The 22,500-nt window shown below is 46.8% G+C and overlaps 2 protein-coding genes across 7 annotated transcripts in view; both read right to left on the reverse strand.

Annotated features, from left to right (window-relative positions):
* dtnba (dystrobrevin, beta a) overlaps window positions 1-16,612 on the reverse strand; it is a 29,059-nt gene extending 12,447 nt beyond the window's left edge. For 5 of the 6 annotated variants that reach the window (XR_014639074.1, XR_014639075.1, XR_014639076.1 and 2 more), the window contains exons 1-10: window positions 13,106-13,241; window positions 11,284-11,336; window positions 6,509-6,603; window positions 6,139-6,219; window positions 4,361-4,574; window positions 3,897-3,982; window positions 2,402-2,556; window positions 1,377-1,479; window positions 467-633; window positions 61-185 (exon numbers count right to left, since the gene is read on the reverse strand). Coding sequence is in view for 2 of the 6 variants with exons in the window: in XM_084483870.1 (XP_084339996.1) it covers window positions 61-185; window positions 467-633; window positions 1,377-1,479; window positions 2,402-2,556; window positions 3,897-3,982; window positions 4,361-4,574; window positions 6,139-6,219; window positions 6,509-6,602 (1,025 nt within the window). In the remaining 4 variants the exon portion in view is untranslated. Of the gene's footprint in view, window positions 1-60; window positions 186-466; window positions 634-1,376; window positions 1,480-2,401; window positions 2,557-3,896; window positions 3,983-4,360; window positions 4,575-6,138; window positions 6,220-6,508; window positions 6,604-11,283; window positions 11,337-13,105; window positions 13,242-16,332 lie in introns of those variants that run through there. The other variant, XR_014639073.1, reaches the window with a different exon arrangement.
* Window positions 16,613-20,841: 4,229 nt separating this feature from the next.
* Window positions 20,842-22,500, reverse strand: part of kif3ca (kinesin family member 3Ca) — a 16,427-nt gene continuing 14,768 nt past the window's right edge. Inside the window, exons 5-7 of the mRNA XM_084483800.1 lie at window positions 21,928-22,036; window positions 21,655-21,806; window positions 20,842-20,972 (exon numbers count right to left, since the gene is read on the reverse strand). Of these exons, the coding sequence (XP_084339926.1) occupies window positions 20,879-20,972; window positions 21,655-21,806; window positions 21,928-22,036 (355 nt within the window). The 3' untranslated portion in view covers window positions 20,842-20,878. The remainder of the gene's footprint in view (window positions 20,973-21,654; window positions 21,807-21,927; window positions 22,037-22,500) is intronic.

Genomic DNA, 22,500 nt, shown 5'->3' on the forward strand with positions numbered 1-22,500 from the left:
TGCGTGCGTGTGCGTGCGTGCATGTGCGTGCGTGCGTGTGCGTGTGTGTGCGGCCCTTACACGATGTTGGCCATGTTGAGGGTCCTCTCGGGCTCCTCTGGGTAGGAGGGCCGGGGCGGCTCTCTGGACGACACACAGCCCAGGGTGCGGCTCAGAGCGCGGCCCAGCTTAGACGCTGAAGACTTCTGCGATTCCAGACACACACACACACACACACACACACACACACACACACGTCCATGTTGATGCCTTCAAAATGGCCTCCCTTTGCTGTTCTTAACCTTGTCATGGTTTGTGTGTCACAGTGACTCTGACCTTCACTGGTTGGATATTTAAATACACAGCTTAAAGGTTCACCGAGGAAATGCCTTTGTTTTCAATTGTATCCAATTGAAGTATCCAATACACACACACACACACACACACACACACACACACACACACACACACACACACACACACTCACCCAGGACGTGTGCTCCTTCATCTGATGCTGGTTGCTGTGGGAACCGCTGGCGTTGCCTCGCCAGAAGCAGTCCTGGCAGAGCTGGTAACCACGGCAACGGAGGCAGCGGTAGCGGAAGCCGGTGATGCCGCGGCTGCGGCAGTAGGAGCAGGTCACCGGGTGGTACACTGGACAACAGGGGGGGGAGTGAGGCGCTGGGCTGACTCCAGACCCGGAGTGTGTGGGTGGGTGTGTGTGTGTGTGTGTGTGTGTGTGTGTGTGTGTGTGAGTGGGTGGGAGGATGTTTGTGTGTGTGTGTGTGTGTGTGTGTGTGTGTGTGTGTGTGTGTGTGTTTGTGTGTGTGAGTGTGAGTGGGTGGGAGGATGTTTGTGTGTGTGTGTGTGTGCATGAGTGTGTGTGTGTGTGTGTAAGTGTGTAAGTGGGTGGGTGGGTGGATGTTTGTGTGTGTGTGTGTGTGTGTGTGTGTGTGTGTGTGTGTGTGTGTGTTTGTGTGTGTGTGTGTGTGTGTGTGTGTGTATGTGTGTGTGTGTTTGTGTTTGTGTAAGTGTGTGAGTGGGTGGGTGGAAAAAATGATATCCAGGAAAATATATAGTTGAACCTTTATCAAATGATATCACACAAGCCAGGTATTTCCCCCCAAAAATATCAATAACAGTAGTCAATAAAAAGTATGAAGGGAGCATGAGGGAAATACCATACACAATATAAAATAAATAATGAAAATAAACAATACAAATACAATGGAGTTGTATGGATACCATGAGAAAGAGGAATACTAATATGCATCCCCCAGCTCTCTGTTCTCTCTCCTGAGAGAGACTGAGTATGCAAGGGTGAGTGTGTTTGTGAGGGAGAGAGAGAGAGAGAGAGAGAGAGAGAGAGAGACATAGGGTGTAGGTTAAGGGCTCACCATGCTCCACGTTGGCTAGTCTGTGCATCAGAGGCACCCACAGGAGGCACTGGGGAGGGGGGTCAGCCACGATGTCCAGGAACATGTTGAGGGTCACCCTCTTCTGCACACACACACCGACAGACAGACAGACAGACAGACAGACAGACAGACAGACAGACAGACAGACAGACAGAGAGGACCACATCAGTAAGCGTCAGTGTGAAGGCTACAAACGTACCTCCCCCAGCTGTGCTGCTCCCCGTGCAGCCTTACAGAACTGTGTTGTTTAAGTACACCACAGTACAGTACAGTGTGTGTGTGTCTGTGCGTTTATCTGTGTGGTTGTGTGTGTGCACGGGCATTGTGTGTGTGTGTGTGTGTGTGTGTAAGTATTGTGGCAGACGGCAGGGAGCACTGAGGGCAGTGGCAGGTAAAGGGAGATACCTGGCTCCACCCCCAAGCCATACATGGACTTCCTCCCTAAACGACGCATTAAACCAGGAGGACCGTTAAACCAGGAGGACCGTTAAACCAGGAGGACCGTTAAACCAGGAGGACCGTTAAACCAGGAGGACCGTTAAACCAGGAGGACCGTTAAACCAGGAGGACCGTTAAACCAGGAGTGCTCGGTGGTTAAAAGAAAGAGTAAAAAAACAACAACCACCACACAGGGTGGGGATAGGCGAGGTACCCAGAGTGCACCTGTGTGAGCCTCTGGGGAGGTTGTCGTACCTCCATCGAGGTAGAGCTGTAGATTGTACTGGACTGATTATTGTGCACCGACTGCTTTGTGTTTGACAGCCCTTCTGGCGCCGACCCCTGGACTGGATTACCCGGTACAGAATAGGGATATTGCCCGTACGGAGGACCCTTGTCCACCCTGTCTTGTAAATACGTGGTAAATAAAACAACCTAAGGTTGAACCGCTGTGTGTGTGTGTGTGTTGGTTTACTATTTGACTTGGTGGAGTGGAAAGCCCACACCCACGGGCCTGCTAGTGTGTGTGTGTGTGTGTGTATGTGTGTGCGTGTGTGTGTCCCTACGTGTTGTGGGAAGCAGGAGCGGGCCGAGGCGTGTGTGTAGCCGAAGGACGGGCCCTCGTGGACGGCGGTGGGCAGCTTGAGCGCCTCCCGCAGGAAGGACTCGAACTTGGACGGAGTCAGCACGCCGTTGGAGTCCGACACCAGGGAGAACACGTCTGCGCACGCACACACACACACACACACACACACACACACACACACATCCAGAGTAAATTCAGCGGCAAAGACGTTTACCCCCGAATATAGCAATTACATTCCTCGTCCACTAGGTGGCGGTGCTGTAAAGTGAATGACAATGACCGCAACGAGCCAATGAAGCTGTGGTCACCGTCATATGTGGGTTAAGTAAGGGATAATGCAGACGAGGTGTCCATTATCAGGAAGTAATGGACGATGCGGTGGTCTCCGTAGTCCATTAATTCCTGATGATGGACACGTTGAAGGGCATTACCCCGCTTACACCACGGTCACTTGCCAAAGAAAAGAAGTGAAGCCCATTCATTTATATTTTCATGCGTTTCACAATCAAAATATAACGTTTTTCACAAGCCATCATTTAGTTTCCCTGGTAACGCCCGAGGGTAATACCTGGAACAATCATTACCCTCCCGTAAGGTTCTTGGCTTTATGTGATAAAAGTATCAGTACGTTCAGAGGGGACGGGTCCTTCTTCAGCTCGTGTTACAGTCACCATCCTGACAGTTGAATTGATTTAATTCTCCCGGGGTTAACTCCTCGTGCCGTTTCTCTTTTTTCGTTTCAATTTCTCTCTTCAGCCGCAGCCCAGTCATCAAAGTTGTCATATTCTCCAAATGTGTCAAAAGAAATGTTGAAGTCACTCATTGTTGTTAGCTTGTTGCGGTGTTGCAATAAAATTGTAAACAGAGGCTTTGACTGCGTTCCTGTTGCTATGGTTCCTCATTTAAGAGACTGATACGCCAGCTAGCGCATTCGTTAGGGTTAGGTGAACAGACAATTTGACTGGAACTAGGCCTGGGCAATAAAACAATAAATGATCGTATCGTGATAGACTTTTTGATCAATATCAATATAAATCATGTTCAATATATATCGATAAGGGACTGGACCACCAAATCTAGCAGCTGGGTTTGTTACACAAACACGGTTCCATACTTATTTACAATATTGTGTTTTTTATTGTCATATGTATATTGGAGTATTTATCAATGAAGAACAGTGGAAGGTCATTAAGTGTTAAACAGAAGTGTTTACATCCAGCATGGTAATTCCTAGTCTTTTTAGGTCATTAAAATCATCAATAGTTATCGATATCGATCAATATGATCAAGTTATATCGTGATACGTCTTTCAGCCATATCGCCCAGGCCTAACTGGAACTACTCCCCCAGACCATGGTGTAATAAGTTGTAGTGATGTACAAAAAGAAGGGCCAGATGTTAGTGGATTACGGAGAAGGTCTTTGCAGCCAATAAGGAAGAACGTGTACATTCTGTCCAGACATATCGGTACTCACAGCGGAGCTTGTCCACGAGCTTCCCTCCACACAGCATGGCCAGCATGGCCTTCACAGAGAGCACGGTGAGCCGGCCGCCGGCCTCACTGGAGCGCACACACACACACACACACACGCACACACACACACACACACATACACACACACACACACACACACACAGACACACACACACACACACACATAAATACACACGCACGCACACGCACACACACGTACCATGCACACGTACACACACACACACACACACACACGTACCATGCACACGTACACACACACACACACACACACACACACACACACACACACACACACACACACAAATAGACACACACACACACAAATAGACACACACACACTTGGTCAAATACACATAATGAGGCTGCTCAGAATAAACGCACCGTGTGGGAAAGATGGTTGCACTGAAGTGACCCCCCCCTCAACCCCCCCCCGCCCCCACCCACCTGTCGACGGCGGCCAGCAGGAAGTCCACCAGCAGGGCGGTGCTGTGGCGGGGGTCCACGCTGTGGGTGGTGGGCAGCCTCTTGGCCAGCTGGTTGAAGAGCAGCGACACCAGGTTCTCCAGCCGCGTGGCGGAGATGCCGGCGGCGGGGTCCACCGCGTTGAGGCCCACGTCGCGCACCGCCTCGATCACGTGGTACACGTCCACCAGGTGCACTGTGGGGGGCGGGGGGTGACACTGACACGTTTACATTGAGGTGAACATTGAGGGCATTTACCCCTCAGTGTTCTTTACACCCCACTTGAAAGTAGGGGCTGTAAAGATACGCGTATTCATAGAGAAATTGTCCGGTACGGGTCTAACGGTTTGATGCACGTTTCATTTTGGAACGTACTGAAAAAAATAAAATAAAATAAAGTTTTTATTGATTATCACACACTGTGTCTCGTCTTGTCCTGATGTTTTGTGTTGAGGACCACAATGGAAGTCCTGGACTTTATTGTGTTTTTATCCTCAATTGTATTTGATGTCTTTTCATTTGTGTAAGGCATTTGTTTGATACAATTTAATAAATCAAATCAAAATCAAATTGTTTAATAATAATAATAATAAAATAGTAAAAACTGCTGTACCGAAAAACATACCTAACCATGACTTAAAAACCGAGGTATGTACCGAATCGTGACTTTTGTGTATCGTTACACGCCTACTTGAAAGTGAAACAATATATCAGTGTTGGTACAATAAGGGTGTTCATGGAACCAAGGCCAAAGCACCAACAACCGCTAGGTTCACCCATTCCCCATATACAACAAAGATAGCTAGGATAAGATGCTGCAGCACTAAGTGCTATAACTAAATACAACATACAATAAGTGCGTACATTAAGGCTAGGACGTACAACATACAACAAGGAGGAGGGGAGGGACGGGGTGGCTATGCAGAGTCTAGGTGAACACATGTTTTGTGCAGTGAACACCATGAATCACATGGAATATTCTAGATCCGATCTGGGCCAGTTTGTGGACGTGGTTCTAGATCCACCGTGTTAAGGCTCTCTGTGCACGTCTTCTTTCCTTCTTTATATTGCGATTTGAAAATCGCTGTACAGCTGCTGCGATGCAAAGAGATGTTTTCTCCGTCTAAACAGGCGGGAACGGCTGTACGAGAAGTGGAGACGGCCGTGGTCCAAACCACCTCCGGGGGTGCTGGATGCAACGTCCAACCTTGTCTAGTGGTGGCTCCTCATCGAGACAGAGACAGAGACTCTCATGCGGAGGTGTGGTCACGTCACACGCTTAAGCCCACACGTCGCTCTCTACGAGGACACATAGATCCACACTACAATGTCTGCCACGTCTACGAGGTGAACCTGACGGAGGCTGAGTTCAGAACGGTGCATTAAGATAACGTTTCAGAGCTGAGAGGAGAGGGAGCTGCTGCACGCCGGCACACTCAATATTCCAGGAGAACCAAGATCACCTTCAGAGAAGACGTACTGGCTGGGGGCACTGATGCTCTTTGCAAGACGGTAAACCTCTATTGAGAGAGAAACTCATCTATGAATATATAAATATAATATAATATAATAATAAAAATAAGAATCCTGTGATATTTTCACATTGTGTTGTATGTTATGTGTGTGTGTGTGTGTGTGTGTGCGGTGTGTGTGTGTGTGTGCGGTGTGTGTGTGTGTGTGCGGTGTGTGTGTGTGTGTGCGGTGTGTGTGCGGTGTGTGTGTGTGTGCGTGTGTGTGCGGTGTGTGCGATCTGGACTCACAGTTGCACTTCTTTTGGACGTATCTCAGCTTGCAGGCCGTCCTGTAGGCCGACAGGCGGATGGCATCAAAGTTCTGCTCTCCTGAGACAGACACCACAGGGAACACGACGGGGGGCAGGGAGAGAGTGACAGAGTGAGGGAGTGAGAAAGAGAGTGTATGAGTGAGTGTGTGTGTGTGTGACACGGATGATTAAAGCAGTAAAATAAACCAGTGAGTAAAGTACATCGTCCATAGTTGGCTGGGGGCCCCTCCAGGATAAGGCCCCTGAGCATGGATCATGGGGGGGCCTTTTAAAATAATCCAGGCAGGGCTTTAGGTCAAGGGTCAGCCCCCCCCCCCGCCCCCCCCCCCCCGCCCCCCCCCACTCACCTAGCTCCACGAATATCTGCCTCCTCTCCGTGCCGTTGGCTGTGGCGGGGGCCCCGCCGCCCCTCTCTCTAGACCCCCGCTCCTCCATAACCATTCTGGGGGCCACAGGGGAGAAAACACAGCTTTAGGCTCCACCCACTGGAGGCACCGGCAGCAGCAGCAGCCACAGGAACAGACAGACACCACCGCTCTCTCTCTCTCTCTCTCTCTCTCTCCCTCTCTCTCTCTCTCTCTCTCTCACTCTCACACACACACACACAGTTTTATCCAGATGCGGCTATAATGTTACATGTTTTTCGCGAGTTTGGTCTTGCCTCCTTGAATTAACAATTCAGACGAGGGAAAGTGGTGAACATCAGGGGGTGAGTTGACATGATGGGGGCGACAGTGGAAAGGTCTGCCCTAAGACATGGAGTGGATTTGATGGACTGGAAGCTGTTTTGGTAGATAGGATGAACCACCACAGATAGTGATCATGATAATGACTTAGATAAAAGAGAAGGGGGAGGGGGGTAGTCATGATGTCAAAGTATAAATGAGAGACAGAAATAAAATAGAATCAAATGTGATGCCAGGCGAGATCCAGCTGTGACACAAAATATATCCAACAAATTATAGTTCAGTTTGATTTGATTTGATTTAATTTATTTCTGGATCAAGACAATAAAAACAGTAATCCAAAGGATGACATGCAAAAGTACAATACTTATTTTCCCGCATGGTCCTTGGTGTTACACACAAGTAACAGTAGTTCCCAATCGTTAGGTGTAGCACTAAATAGTCATCATGATGACCTTTCACGGACAACCTCATATGCGTATATATAAATACACATGCAGTGGCTGAGCTGAGACCGCCAGCCCCTCCTTTACACCGAATGATTACTGCAAGAAGGCCATGGCCAGTGGGAAACAGTGGAGGTGTCCTCCAAGTGTGTTTATTTAGCAAACACAGATTAACACAGAACATGGAAATCATATGACGCAACGCAGGAAGCGACCCTGTTTTGTAAATAGTATCGAGCCATAATACTATTATCCACTGAACAATAGTATTTATAGGGTTAGGGTATCTATATCACTTTTCCTATCATTGTAAATGTGTCTACGTCCAGAATAAAATCCTACATACCGCCTGCAGTACACTCACGTGCCATCCCAGGTTGTAAAACACTGGTATAGTGTAGTGTAACAGTGTGTAGTAGTATACTATACAATACTACAATAGCCCGACAGATATATCGGTTGGTCAATTTTATCGGCCCATCACAGATATATTGGTATGTGCGTATATGTTTGATGATATGCGCCGATTTGAAAACTTTAGAAAAGGAGTGGATTCATAAACATAATGACCTCTTTAGAAATCCTCTACTCTGGTGGTTGAACCTGTTAATGCTTTCACCGAGCACGTCTACGTAAACACTCCCAACACTCACAGTTTACATCCAGTTCCCTGTGAAGGCTGGTAGCTCCCACGCAAACAGGTTATTGGTTCCTTTAGCTCATGATTTTAATGTGATGTTTCTGTGGCCTGAAGCATTGCTGGAGGGCGATCTACCCCCAGGATACCAAAATATATATAGCCAATAACGGCAGATGTATCTTTAGTTTGAATATCGGCCGATACATCGATATCGAAAATGTTCTACTCTCTAATATCAGTATGGACCCCTTAACTCCAGTATGGGTGAGGCTCTGAAGACTACATCACAGGGCTGCTGTCTGCCCCAGGCCAGGAACCTGTTCCAGTACGCCCCCAGAATACATGTAACAATGTTTACCCCATCTTCATATTACTGCATGTTCCAGTAATGGCTATGATACTAATCGGACTGATGACACACACACACAGTACAGTACAGTACAGCCTAAACCAGGCTCTTGGAGATGAGCTGTTTACTTGGTAAACAAATACACTAGCGAGACCAGCTGGTGAAAGCTGATCTCAAGTCTGGCATTTAAAAAAGAGAAGAGCGAGTGGGAGGGAGAGGGACTAGAAGGAATGAAGGGGAGAGAGAGAGAGACAGAGAGAGAGAGAGAGAGAGAGAGAGAGAGAGAGAGAGAGAGAGCCATTGAAGAGCAACCAAACAGGAGAAGAAAAGACAGAAAGGAGAGAGATTGAACAGAGTGAAGACAAAGGAGCCAGACAACAGAGGCTACCAGAGGGTACGACTCTGTATAACCGCCGCTGTCATCCGCCCGGCCGCACTCAGGTGCAGCTCACGCCGGCAGGAGATCTCTATCGGTTGCCATGGTGACACGTTACCACCGACCCTGCTCACCCACCCACACCCTGCAAATATTAGCATTCCTTTTATAAAGGCATGTCACACACACACACACACACACACATGCATACTCACACACACTCTCTATCACTCTCTCTCTCTCTGTCTCTCTCTGTCTCTCTCTCTCTCTCTCTCTCTCTCTCACACACACACACACACACATTCCAGAAGAGATTTTGAGTCTCCCCAAAGCCTTCATGCTTCTCAGAGACAAAAGAGGGCCAGGAGATCTCTGCTTACACGTCCTCTCACTGAATGGATCTCTTTCACCCCCCGACCGTCCCCGCACCCAACGCTCCCCCGCCTTTCTCTCTCACACACACACACACACACACACACACACACACACACACACACACACACACACACACAGGTTCTCATTTCTTTACTTGCTGTGATGTAACCATGTACTGCATTCTCTCTCTCTCTCTCTCTCTCACACACACACACACACACACACACACACACACACAGCTCCGCCCACACACACACACACACACACACACACACAAAGTTTCTAATTTCTTCACTTGCTGTGATGCAACCATGTACCGTATTCTCTCCCTCCCTCTGTCTCTCACACACACACACACACACACACACACACACAGTTTCACATTTCTTCACATTCACTTCCTGTGAAGCTACTGTATTCTCACTTGCTCTCTCTCTCACACACACACACACACACACACACACACACACACACACACACACACACACACACACACACACACACACCACTTCCTCCTCTCCCTCCCCCCCCTCCCTCCTCGTCTCCCCCCTCGTCCTCCGGTAACTCCCTCTACCTGCCCTCCTCCTGGGCGGGGGGGGGGCCTGCCTCCCCAGCCCACCTCCCCTGCTCCCGGAAGTGTTGCCAGGACCGGTCTGCACAGCGGTGCACCAACACCACAGCGGCCAGGGCGGCGAGACGTGTCTCGGACGGTTATGAAAAGTGCTGTTCAAATTAGATCATTATAATCATTACTAACTATTACTACTATGGAGCCATTGAGCAAGGCACTACCGCTGTAATCTCAGTCGAGAAAGCCATAGGGCTGAAGACAAGTCGAAGTATTCAAAGATTGTATCTCCATTTTTTTGGTACGATCCCATTTTCTGGGTGTTTTTTTTGACTGCCCGCATCTGTGTGTTCACTCAAGGGGGCGAGAAAGTGATGTGGATGAGTAAGACTTTCCCCCGGTGAGACTCCCTGTACTACACACTCACACAGTTCCGGGTCGGCGCTCTTCAAATATTTAGCCACCGGTAGAAGGAACAAAGCATGTGCACGGCGTCGCGGGCCTATCAGTTACTGGCAGGTTCTTGGAAACACTTTTAGCGCTTGACTCATACAACCTCATGCATTTTTTCGTCAAGCCTGGCCTTGCCGGTGAATGCAGGGTTGTGGGTCTGTGTCGCTCCCTGTCTGTCTGTCAGTGTGCTCTGTCTGTCTCTGTGCGCGTATTCGACACTGAGGGATGTGCGGTGCGTGAGCCCGGCGGGCTATTTTAGATCTGTGCGTCCCAAGCGGTGGACATGTTACTATCCCCCGTGGACCGGGAAGCGCGCGGCGGCTTGGGGTTGAGAAGGTTGTGTCGGTTTAACTCAGAGGCCCTCCAAGCTACAAGAGCCAAAAAGCTACACAGCAATGCTATGAAATGGAAAATCCCTCCTTGTAGTTCGTTTATAATAAATGTGTCTAATAAGAGACACATTCGGAACCAAGGTTTTCAACTAGAACGCAAACCTTAAACTACATTCCACAAAATGTCTCCTTACTCCCCTTTCTCACGTTCTGAATATCAATAAGCCATTCGGTAGAAACACTGTAAACACATTATTCAGAGATAGGACCTCTAAGCCTGGTGATCCAACTCATTCATAACACTATGTGCATGTGAATGTGATGTTGTTTTTCTGCCACCAATTCATTAAAGCGGCCCACCACCGTGCAGTAGTATTCACTCTGTGATGGCCCTGTGTCCGGTAAACAATCACCAGCCTTTAATGTGACCGAGGCGACTCACAGACATGCTTTTAAAGACCTGCCTGCCGTGGCTACCCTGCCCTTAAAGAGCTCTGCGACGGAAGGGCCAGAAATAGGGAGAGGGAGGGTGGGAGGGAGGGAGGGTGGGAGGGAGGGAGGGGGGTTAGCCAGTGATGGAGGCCAGTGGCATGACAGCGTTTTATTAAGCTCTACTGTTTGCCGAGCTATTTGGAAAATGAGCACGCAAAGAGAGCATGCTGCGCCACACACGCCACGCGGGGAAACACACACGCACACACACGCTTTAAGAGGCACTTCTGGCTGCAGGGGTTCAACTAATTGTGAGCAATAAACAGGGGCATGCTTTGCAGCAAAAACTTGCAGAATAAACCATTATGTGGGATAATCTGTGTGTGCGTGTGTGTGTGTGTGTGTGTGTGTGTGTGTGTGTGTGTGTGTGTGTGTGTGTGTGTGTGTGTGTGTGTGCAGTCTTACCTCTCTTTGTTTCAGGGATCACACTGAATAGTGGAGCCACGACAAAGGAGGACCTGTGGTGAAGGAGGAAAGAGAGAGAGAGAGAGAGAGAGAGAGAGAGAGAGAGAGAGACACAAAACAACTCATATAAGGTGGGTGAAGACACTAACAAGTCACTCCTGGATGTTATGAACACATTATCATCAGCCTCGTGTTGTGGCCTTATGGACATTGGTTTGGACATTGGGAATTCATTATAAATTAATATGATGACCAAATGTACTTCTTAACTTAAATTCTAAAACAATAAACCGGTATTAATCCTGTGATATGGAAGTAGCCGATATTATTATTCACTTTAACGCTGTCGAACTGCACAGCAAATGTTTGAACCCTACTGTCAGACACGTTATTCTGAGACGGTTACGCAGCTCTATAGCAGCGCTATAAGGATTAGCGCGGCCACTGAGCATCAAGCCCTCTAGTAGAACGCAAGGCGTTCTGCGTGACTTTTCAGGCCACCAGCACCATGGCCTCCTCCGATGATCCTCCTCCGTATCTCAAGCCAGTCAAGCGATCACTATATCCTGGGTCAATCGGAGCCATTGTCACACCATGCAGGAGTAGGAAAGATACGGCCACACATGCACACACGCAGGCACAAAGACACATGTGGATGTGCGTGATGGACCATGAACGTCAAACTGTGATCATAATAATTAAAATAAGTTATCTCAAAATACAGACCCTTTACTCTTACACTTTACTTATTTCAGCAGCTATGCCTTGAGCCTATAATATTGACATTTTAATTGCGTCACTGTTTTGTACGTTTTCAATGTGATCCAATCATCTAAAGCAGTCATACTCAAAATACAGAGTAGCAAAACTGTACTGACTCCAGGCTGCTGCTGACATTTGATTAGGAATTACACGCCCAGGAAACTAACCACATTAGCACCCAGCACCATCAAGACAGCCAACCATTACCGAGTGGAAAGGAGCGGTGCAGAGGATGAGACGGGAGGAGGTCTGTGTGAGTCTTCACGTCAATACTCAGTGCTAATGCTCACTGCAGTGGAACCAGATACATTGGAGCTTTGACAAATGTAACAATGAGGCAGCTTTGACCGTCTGTAAAAGTAGAGCTCACTCACTGGTACACCCACACACACACACACCCACACATACACACACACACACACACACACACACACACAAATCCTTTTTCAGCTGGACCTATAGGGAGGTCTTTGTTTCATTGGGTGAGCAGGCGAGAGAGAGACCATGTGTGTGAGTGTTTGTGGGAGTTCACCTCAAATCAATGCAAGGTAGACCACCCAAACAGACCACCTGTGCATCCACAGACCCACTTTCCAACACTCACACACACACACACACACACACACACACACACACACACACACACACACACACACACACACACACACACACACACACACACACACACAGTTAAACAGTCACAGTGGCAGACACACACAGTGAATCCACCAGCAGTAGGTGAGTGCCACCTGAACCGACAAACAAATGAACATCACACACATGAACACAAACTCTCACACACTCCCCATTTCATGTCAACTATACACTGGACACACACAGACACTCACACACACACACACACACACACACACTCAGACAGACAGACAGACAGACACACACAGACACAGACACAGACACACACACACACACACACACACACATTAACACTAACGCTGGCCTTCTCACACTTTCCACACGTGACGTGTGAGAGAGTGAAAGACAGGAAAAGCACACACAAATAAAGAGGAAGAGCAGGTCCTGGTTCCACCCCCACACTCACCAGAGTTGACCTTTTCCGATTTTCTTAAAAGACTAAACCCTGCGTCGACTGCCAGCGCCTGAAGGACATACGAGGTACCCGGGATCACCAACACACTGACAGGGACAGCCAGGGCGTCAACCACTCTCTGTGCCACACACACACACACACACAGATTCATGCACACACACACACACACACAGATTCATGCACGCACACACACACACACACACACACACACACACACACACACACACACACACACACACACACACACACACACACACAAAATGCCTTGATCACATGACCACTAGCAGCTGTTCCTGACACTCATCCTCTGCAGCACTGACAGCGAGCACACACATTATGTGTGTGTGTGTGTGTGTGTGTGTCAGAGCGGTAGATTATAGATGTGTAATAACTTTGAACTGCATTTTTGGGATACACCAGAGCACCTCATAACAAGACAACACGCTGAGCTATTTCAGATCATATATACTCTCATTTTGCCAGCTAGCACAATATCGTCACGTTTTTACGCTACAGAAGTATCTGATGTCTAAGTGTTAATTGTTAATATCAAGCAAATGTGAACACACATTTGTTGTTATTGTTTTGTTGTGGTTGTTAAATCCTTTCAAGGTTTGTTTTTTAATTGCCACCGTGGGGACGTGAGCTGCCTCAGACTGCACCGTGACCTCTGACCTCGTCCTGATAACCTCAGCCCACCCCCCCCACCCCTCCTCTATGTTACCGCGGAGACAGCCTGGCTCCTACCGTAGGCATCAGCCATACCAGCCCAGGTATATATACTGCAGCAGCAGTAAAAGATATCTGGTTACACACACACACACACACACACACACACACACACACACACACACACACGCATGCACAGACACACACGCACACACACACAAACCTGATCCTTTGCTTGATTAGAAGTGGATATACAAATATTACAAACACATATACACAAAGTGGAGCAGAAGATATACACCCAGACTAGGGGAGGGGGGAAACAGAGAGCAGGTTTGGGGCTGAGAGAGAAGCGACAGACAGACAGACACACAGCAAGAGGAAGTGGAGGTATGGACAGATGTATGGACAGAGTCCAACAGAGCTGATAGTGACAGCGTGTCCTCAGCTTCAACAATAAGATTCCTTTTTCCCTCGCCCTTTCTTTCTCTCTCTCTCTCTCTATATCTTTATTTATAACCCTAACCCTATTTCATACTGTGAGTGTGTGTGTGTGTGTGTGTGTGTGTGTGTGTGTGTGTGCATGCTGTGTGTGTGTGTGTGTGTGCGTGTGTGCTGTGTATATACAGCACATACATGGTAACACACAAAAAATAATACAGAAGGTAAGTCATGGTACTACAAATGAATGTACATATGATTAACAACATTCTTCTGGCCCTCCAGCGGGACAATGCATGTCACAGCTGAGAAACCCTAACCCGGGGCTTTAGGGAACACAATGCCCAGAGGGGAACACTGTTCAATGGACAGATGTCAACGGGCAGATGTCGACTGAAAGGTAGTGTGTTCTTTAGAGAGGGGGTGGCTTGGTGGGAGGGAGGGGCGGCCTGTCAGAAAAGAAACGGATGGATCCTACTTTAGAAACACATCCATTCGACTTGTTGAGCAACAGTAAACTACTGCTGTGCAGAGATGCTGACATTGCACTTTGCATCATACACTTTTGAAGAGCTATTTTCCGAAAAATGAAATAAAAAGCCCGCATAAGCAGGGCTGTTAATTGCTGTTTCCCTTCGCAATCTTTCTTGTTAGGTGTAAACAAATCGCCCACTGCAGGGGGAAAATTGGCTGTATGTGCCTGCCAGAGCATAAACATGGGCGGCTCAGGCCACAGACAGACAGTTATAATGATCTAGTCTTCTCAATAAAATTGCCCTCCACCACACACACACACACACACACACACACACGCACGCACATGCACGGCACACACGCACGGCACACACGCACGGCACACACACACCCCTCACACAGATATCAAATAGAGTTGTACACAACAGTTATTTAAAAAAGGTATATATTTATTTATCTGTGACACAAGCACACGCTTGTTTACCACACACACGCACGCACACACACACACACACACACACATACACGTGCGCACACACACACACACACACACACACACACACACACACACTGACACACACAGAAGAGTGGAGATTTTAAGAAAGAAAAACGCAATTTACTCCTCGAACTCCACAAACAAACAGACCTGGAGAACAGGACTTAGTTCACTTATTCTTCATGGTGTGTGATAATAGAGCAAGCTTTCCCCCTCAGTGGTTCTGAACACAATTCTCCTCTTCCAAACAAACGTGTGTGCTACAGAACACCCTCCATGTCTTTGTAACTTTTCACCCCCTAATAATAAGTACCCACTGCCCATTTGATCTGGGGCAATGTGTTTTGGCCAGGTAATAGCTGTGCTTTTGAAGCTTTGAGTCTAGCGTGTTTGAAATATGCCATGCCATTAGGTGTCACATACAACAAGCAGAGACAGAGAGAGATGACTTATGTTTAATACATCAACAATGGTGCTAGTCTTGTGGTAAAGCCCTCGTCTCTCTCTCTCTCTCTCTCTCTCCTTTACCCTTCAATCAAGCTTCAGGTCGTTCCCAGCTCCTTCAGCATTTTTGCACTAGAATCAACCGTGGCTGGTACCACTACCACATAAACACTTTAGTACACCTCATTACTTATTACCGCTGTATTAGTTTCTCTTATTAATAATTACTTTATTTTTATTATTATTATTTATTATTGTGATCTATGCTGCTACTTATTTTTTTTAACCTATTTTGTACATATTTCTATTTTGACTCATCTTTATTTACTTTATCTTGCATTGTTGCTGCTATGTGGCTGTGGAGGAACCAAGCCTAGGAATTTTACTCTTGTGTACAATAAGATGTAATAAAAGTAATTGACGTTCTGATTCTGATCCTTCTATTCCTGCCTGCCTGCCCACTGCTGTCGCTGTGACTTATAAAGCGGCCATATTGCAGGAAAAAGTTGAACTCCCCTTTCCACCTTGTTTTCCCCTTTTGAATCCGTTTCCCTCACAACTCACACACTCACACGGAGACCCACGAGGGGCCACTCGGCTCCAACTGAAAAAGAGCCGTATTGTTATATCACGGTCTATTACCCCAGTAAAAGCTCATAGCTGCTGTGTTTTGAGATATAACAGCCATACTCACCAGTGCTATTTTCGGCAGGTATTCGTGGGTGAATACCAACATCAACACTGCGGCGCGTCGGGCGCCGAGCCCCGCGGTAACGGCGTGTCTCTTCGCCCGGGCTCTGTGAACCACTTTACCGCTCTCCTGTCCACCGCTCCGGTCCCACCGTTATATCCCGTGTCGGTCCGCCGGTGGCCCCCTCCATGCCCGGCTGTACCGGGGGCGCTACTCAAGGGGAACGCTACGGTTCTCCTCGGCTGCTTGTTGTTCCTCTGTTAGCCCCCAGCTCAGGCAGTCAGTGTGTAGTGGGCTAGTTTGAGATTTTTTGAACGAAAGTCACTCCTCTCCCCCTTGTGTTCCCTCCCCTTGAGGGGCCGTGCGTCGGCTGCTGTGGGTTCAACAGGCGGTCCAGCTGCGGTTCTTAATGACCGCGCATTGAGACCCACTACACAAGTTATATGCTTCAGTTAAATACCCAAATGTTCCCTACTCAACTACATGCTTCGGTTAATACTAAAATGTTCCCTCCGTTGATGTGGCTCCCTCTCTCCGTCTTCGTCTCTCTCTGTCTCATCCCTCCCTTCACTTCCCTCCCTACTCGTCTTTCTTCTGTATTTGATGTGGCAAACTCATTGCAGAGCAGTTGAGAAATTCATCAGCACCGTGTGATGATGAACCTTAACTTTACACAAGCTTTCGTTGTGCACACACGAACGAGGACCCCCTCCCTGTCATTTAGGCCTGTCTGCCTGCATTGGTTAAATACATACATTCAAAAAGTATATTCCCCCCAATATATACTTATTTTATAGCCAATAGAAAATATAATTGAATCGCACACACACACACACACACACACACACACACACACACACACACACACACACACACACACACACACACACACACACACACACACACACACACACACACACACACACACACACACACACACACACACACACACAGTAACATCAAAACGACAGCAGATGGCAGCATCGGCCAGTCCATGGCGCTACTATCCAGGACCTTCTAGATGTGATGTGAGGAATCTGGATTGCTGAGCTATTGGCAGGAGTAATAAGTTGTATTGTTGTAGAACAACTTAGACGTCGGTGACTCTCACATTGACTGGTTGAGGAATTCCAGGCGTAACAGCAATTGTGCAATAACGTTTCTTATTTAATGTAAATAACGTGTGATTGCTAGGGGACTATTGGAGCCTACACCCATGGGTCCATTCAAAAGCTGATGACTCGAGTCGAGACAATGACTGACAGACCAGCCCGTCACTTCAAAGTTAATCACCGTTATATCAACCACGGCGGGACACAGGTGAGTCAGCATCCAGCATGAATGAATGAACCAGAGGTGTGTTCGGTTCATACGCTGTTGGGTGTGTCTTTTATCACCTGAAAGCCCTTATGAGTTCAAAGAAGTAGTTTGCAGCAATTGTGTCTTCGGCCTAGTAGGTTTCCAATATGAAGTTGTATCTCACTTCATTAAAGCTGCTGCAACTCAAAGAAAACGCCTCCACTATGGCCTTTATATCAATTACACTAAAAGAAAAGCTCTTAGATATAACCTAGAGACACCTTTAACAGGTTTGACTTACTTGGTTTAAATGGGCATTTGAAAGAAATGCGACTTCTTTAAACCAAAAAATGAAGATTGATGATGGACTTGAATTACATTTGAAAAAGGTGATTGGACAAAGGCATTTACAACACAGTATGTGTTGTAAAGTTTTAATTTTTATATATATATTGTTTTTCAGCAGTCGCCCAGACATGAGCTCCTCAACCATTATAAGGTATGTTACACATGGACCGACCACAGACAAACCATCCCCCCTCAGGGCACGTTACCATGGAAACAGGCTCACTCCCGAACTCCTTGCTCCTGTCTCTCATCGGATACAGCCTTCGACCCCCCCCCCCCCCCCTACACATACACAGACACAACCCCCCCAACCTATCCCCACATTCAGATTTGTACACTATTTTACAGCTATTGTGATTGACTCATGGTCATGGTTGATTCTTAGACGATGAGGGGGTTTAAATATACATGTATTATAAAGAGAGTAACAGAGTAAACTACATTTTCTTCTCTCACTGTGGAATGAATGGCTTTGTTATCAATATTCACTCCCTGTCAATCAAGCCTGCAGCATTTCTGCTTCAAGCAACACACAAGAGAGTGGACGAAGATAAATCCCATCAATAACATGACAATGAAAATAATCTGACACCCAAGAGCTGAGCCGTCTGTCTGTCTGTCCTTGGACCATATTTAATACCTGAACGTTTTGATCATTTGCCAGAGGTCGGCTGTGTGGCTGCATTGCAGTGGCCAGTGAAATGTGGAAAACCCAAGAAAGGTGTTCTCAACACATTCGACCCACTCACCTTCTACAATTAACTCCCTAAACGCGTCCCTTGTCTTTTTCAGTGGATTGCACTGGCAAGAACAATTCCAGTTTACAATAGATAGTTGCACCATTTTTAATCCCATTAAGGCTGTACACCGGGACCATTTATAATATATACAACATTCTTGATAACATGTCTCTACGAGGGAGAGGCAGAGGGTTTCCACACTCAAGAGTCGAAGCAGAAGCGAGATCTCTTCAGCGATGTCTCCTTGGTTGTTCACCGGTCAGCACTCACACATGGTTTGTTGTGTGTCTTCTCCTCATTCAGTCTGCTGTAAGTTGTTGTTTCAGTGTTGACCTGCGATTGAAGTGGTTGTCAGAACTTTAAAAGTCCCACGGAGCTACGGTCAACAGAGTGAGTGACAAAGGCAGCTAACGTACTGTACGTACTGTGCATATAAATCAGCTTTCTGTGTTTAAAACAAAACCCATCTCTTTCAGACATCGACGTTCTATTCATACAAAAAACAACAAGATAAGACAATTTTTCAGAGACAGTGTCAATTGTCAATCGTGGAACACAATGATGACGAGAAAATAAGCAAGACACAAGCTTAGACCACATCCAAATAAAACATAAAAATGCCGCCCGATAGTAATCTCCATGCCAATTGGCTCAGTGGCCAGACCTGAGCTGCTCTGTGCTCGCTCCTCTGTGTCTGGCGGATCACCAGTTGAAACCGGAGCCCGGGCATCAATAATACAGGGATAGATTAGTCAGCCTGCCCACATCCCCTCTGACTGTTTCTCTTAACCTCTGGTCATTAAAGAACCTATTTACAGGACATTAAACCCTAGAACCCTGGACAGCACACCACAGCCTGACCAAGTGCATGTCCGCTCTACTTGCACTTTCACGGATCGGAATGACGCGGCTTACTCTGCAGCTAATCAATCACTGGATTCGTGGTGATGGTTAATGGTGCAAGGCAATTGGACATGGCCATACTATGCCATAATTATTTAATAATTTCTATATATTCATTGTATATATATATGTATATCATATTTTTAAGGCATTTCTATTAAATGACATGACACTCAGTGGATTGACCCAGAAAAGTGGAAAACATGAAAAATGTCTCTGCCCTATAGTTGGAACTCAAACTATTAAAACAAAGTAATAAAAAGATTGCACGTTCCTTAGACTTCAAAACGACTGTGCCATTACACCTTCCTTCTGGTATCACGTCTTACTTCCTAGTGATTTTTCTAACAGCATGAGGTGACACCTTTTAGAATCGCTTCATGCGTCAAGCTAATAAGAGGATCAATTAAAAGCATTGTCGTCCATTAAGTACCCCCCCCCCCCCCCCTAACCCCCCCAGCCCCCAGCCCCCAGCCCAATGTCCCAGGATAAAAAATAGCAACCCGGGAGGTCTGTACAGACATATCTTACAGAAGATCCAGTTCACATGGACCTGGTTGTTCAGTTTTAAAGGGCACCACATTTCACAATCAGAAGTCTTTCACACAGACACACTGACAAAACACAAGTAGACATAGAGACACATACAAACACACACACACACACACACACACACACACACAAACACAAACATTAACACAAACAGCAGTAGTTTGTGTGAACTTCAGTAGCGTGGTTTGGTCCGACTGTACAGATGTGTCCAGATGTGTTGAGTTGTGGGGTCAAGGCTGCTCTTCTCATGCATGCAAGATGAGGAGCATCATGAGACAACGAAGGGGGAAGTGAGGAGATCTCGCTGTGTGCCTCAAGGCAGTATGGGTAATAGAGTCTTTGCACCAAAAAAAATGAAGCTGGCCGATCGGGATCCTTTCTCTTTTCAGCGGCGTTCATGAGGTTCACGAGGTTCTTGATGAGTGGATTCCCCCGTCCTTTAATAAATACATTGTCCTTGTCAAGACACAGCCATAAGAGTTATGATAGTTGAGTCCGCTGTTGTGTCCCATTGGTGGCTCCTCCCATAACCGGGAAGGTCTTGGGAACAATATCCAGAGACCGAGAAACATAAATAGCTTTCAGAAAAATCTTTCCAAATGAACATATATATATATATATATATATACATACACATATATATATATATATATATATATATCGTTATATACACATAGTATAGTCCCTAGCCATCGCTCCACATCTGTTTACTGTGCGGCAGTGGGTGTGGCGGTGTTGTACGTTGCCAAGGAAACATTGGAGGAGGAGGAGGAGGACGTGAGGCCCTTGGGGGTCTGGCACCTGCACACAGAAGGAGGAAAATGAATTCCCGACGTCCCACGTGGCTGTGGACAGCATGACGAAGACCCTGCAGAATGCAGCGCGCAGCGTCGCTCTTCCACCCTCGTGAAGCCAACTCGAAACAACACTTAGATTAGGACTGCTTGGAGAGGGGGGGTCAAACTAAGGGCAGATGATCGAGAGGGTTTGATCCTGAACCAGTCCAACAGCTCCGTGAATAGACACAGGAGAAGCAGCTGGTTTTCCAGCTATTGACTGAGTGATTGATTTTTTTTTTCCAAGACACTAAAATATAGATTTTCTCCCAACAAACTTGGAGAAGATAGCTTGATTATGCATGCATGGGTGAAACATGCCCAAACACTTCCCCACAGTTGGCTTTTGTAATGGCCTTAATGGCACCAAAATAAAGAACATTTGGGTAAGGACATATGATCTATTTTATATTTTTACACGTATATTGCACTACTGTCTTGTACTTTTTACTCTTTATTACTGTTTATACGTTGTGTGTATACATGGATGCTGCTACAGTTTCGCTGTACACTGGACAATGACTAATAAAATTAATTAAATTCAAGTGTATGCAAATGAATACCTTATTTGTCGAGATTTCTATTTCTATTTCTATTTCTATTTCTATTTCTATTTCTATTTCTATTTCAGTGCCTACATGGCTTACCAGGAGCGAGACTTGCGGACGCGGCCAGCTTTGTCCTTGGTGGGAGAGTTGCCCGCGGAGACCGTGTGGTTGGGCTCCGCCTCCTGGGAGCGGTCCAATGAGACGGTGGTGGGCGGAGTCACGTCCAGCTCCAGGAACATGATATTCTCGGCCTTGCGGAAGAAAACAGGCATGAACAAAAAAATAATTTCAAAAGTCAACTCACAGCGGATAAATAAAGATAAATAAAGTAATAAAGTGATTGTGCGACAGCCACACAGAACTGAAACCCACCCTGTATCTGGAATGAGCGCCCATCGCTATGGCAACCCTGGCGTACTGAGTGATTGGTCGCTTGTATCCCACTGCAGAAGCCGGACGCTTCTTCATCTGGGAGAGTTTGCTGAACATTGTGTAGGAGGAGGAGGAGGAGAGAGAGAGAGGGGGGGGGGGGGTTAATCAATAACGACAACATCAGCATATTCTTCCTCCTCATTCTAGACACAATGGAGCGGAACAGCAACACCAGCGTTAACCAGTGTCTTCATCACAGGACACTTTGGGCTGATGAAGGTGGGGAACCCAATTCATGTATTCATCTACGGGCGGCCCCGTTGTCATGACGTGACGCTATAAACGCAGCATAATGAGGTCATGTTAGCATTCGGCTACTCAACTCATAACGTAAAGAGATGAACATCTGAATGGATAACAGCACAGCACCAGGGCTGCTCGATTGTGGAAACAATAATAATCACGATTATTTTGGTCAGTATTGAAATCAGGATTATTCAAACGATTATTTTGGAGTTTGAAAACATGATGTATTTATTCAGCATGTCTCTCCCAAAAAACACTTTTTAACTG

The sequence above is a fragment of the Micromesistius poutassou genome (genome assembly GCF_964030765.1).
Source record: "Micromesistius poutassou genome assembly, chromosome: 19".
Taxonomy (NCBI): Eukaryota; Metazoa; Chordata; class Actinopteri; order Gadiformes; family Gadidae; genus Micromesistius; species Micromesistius poutassou.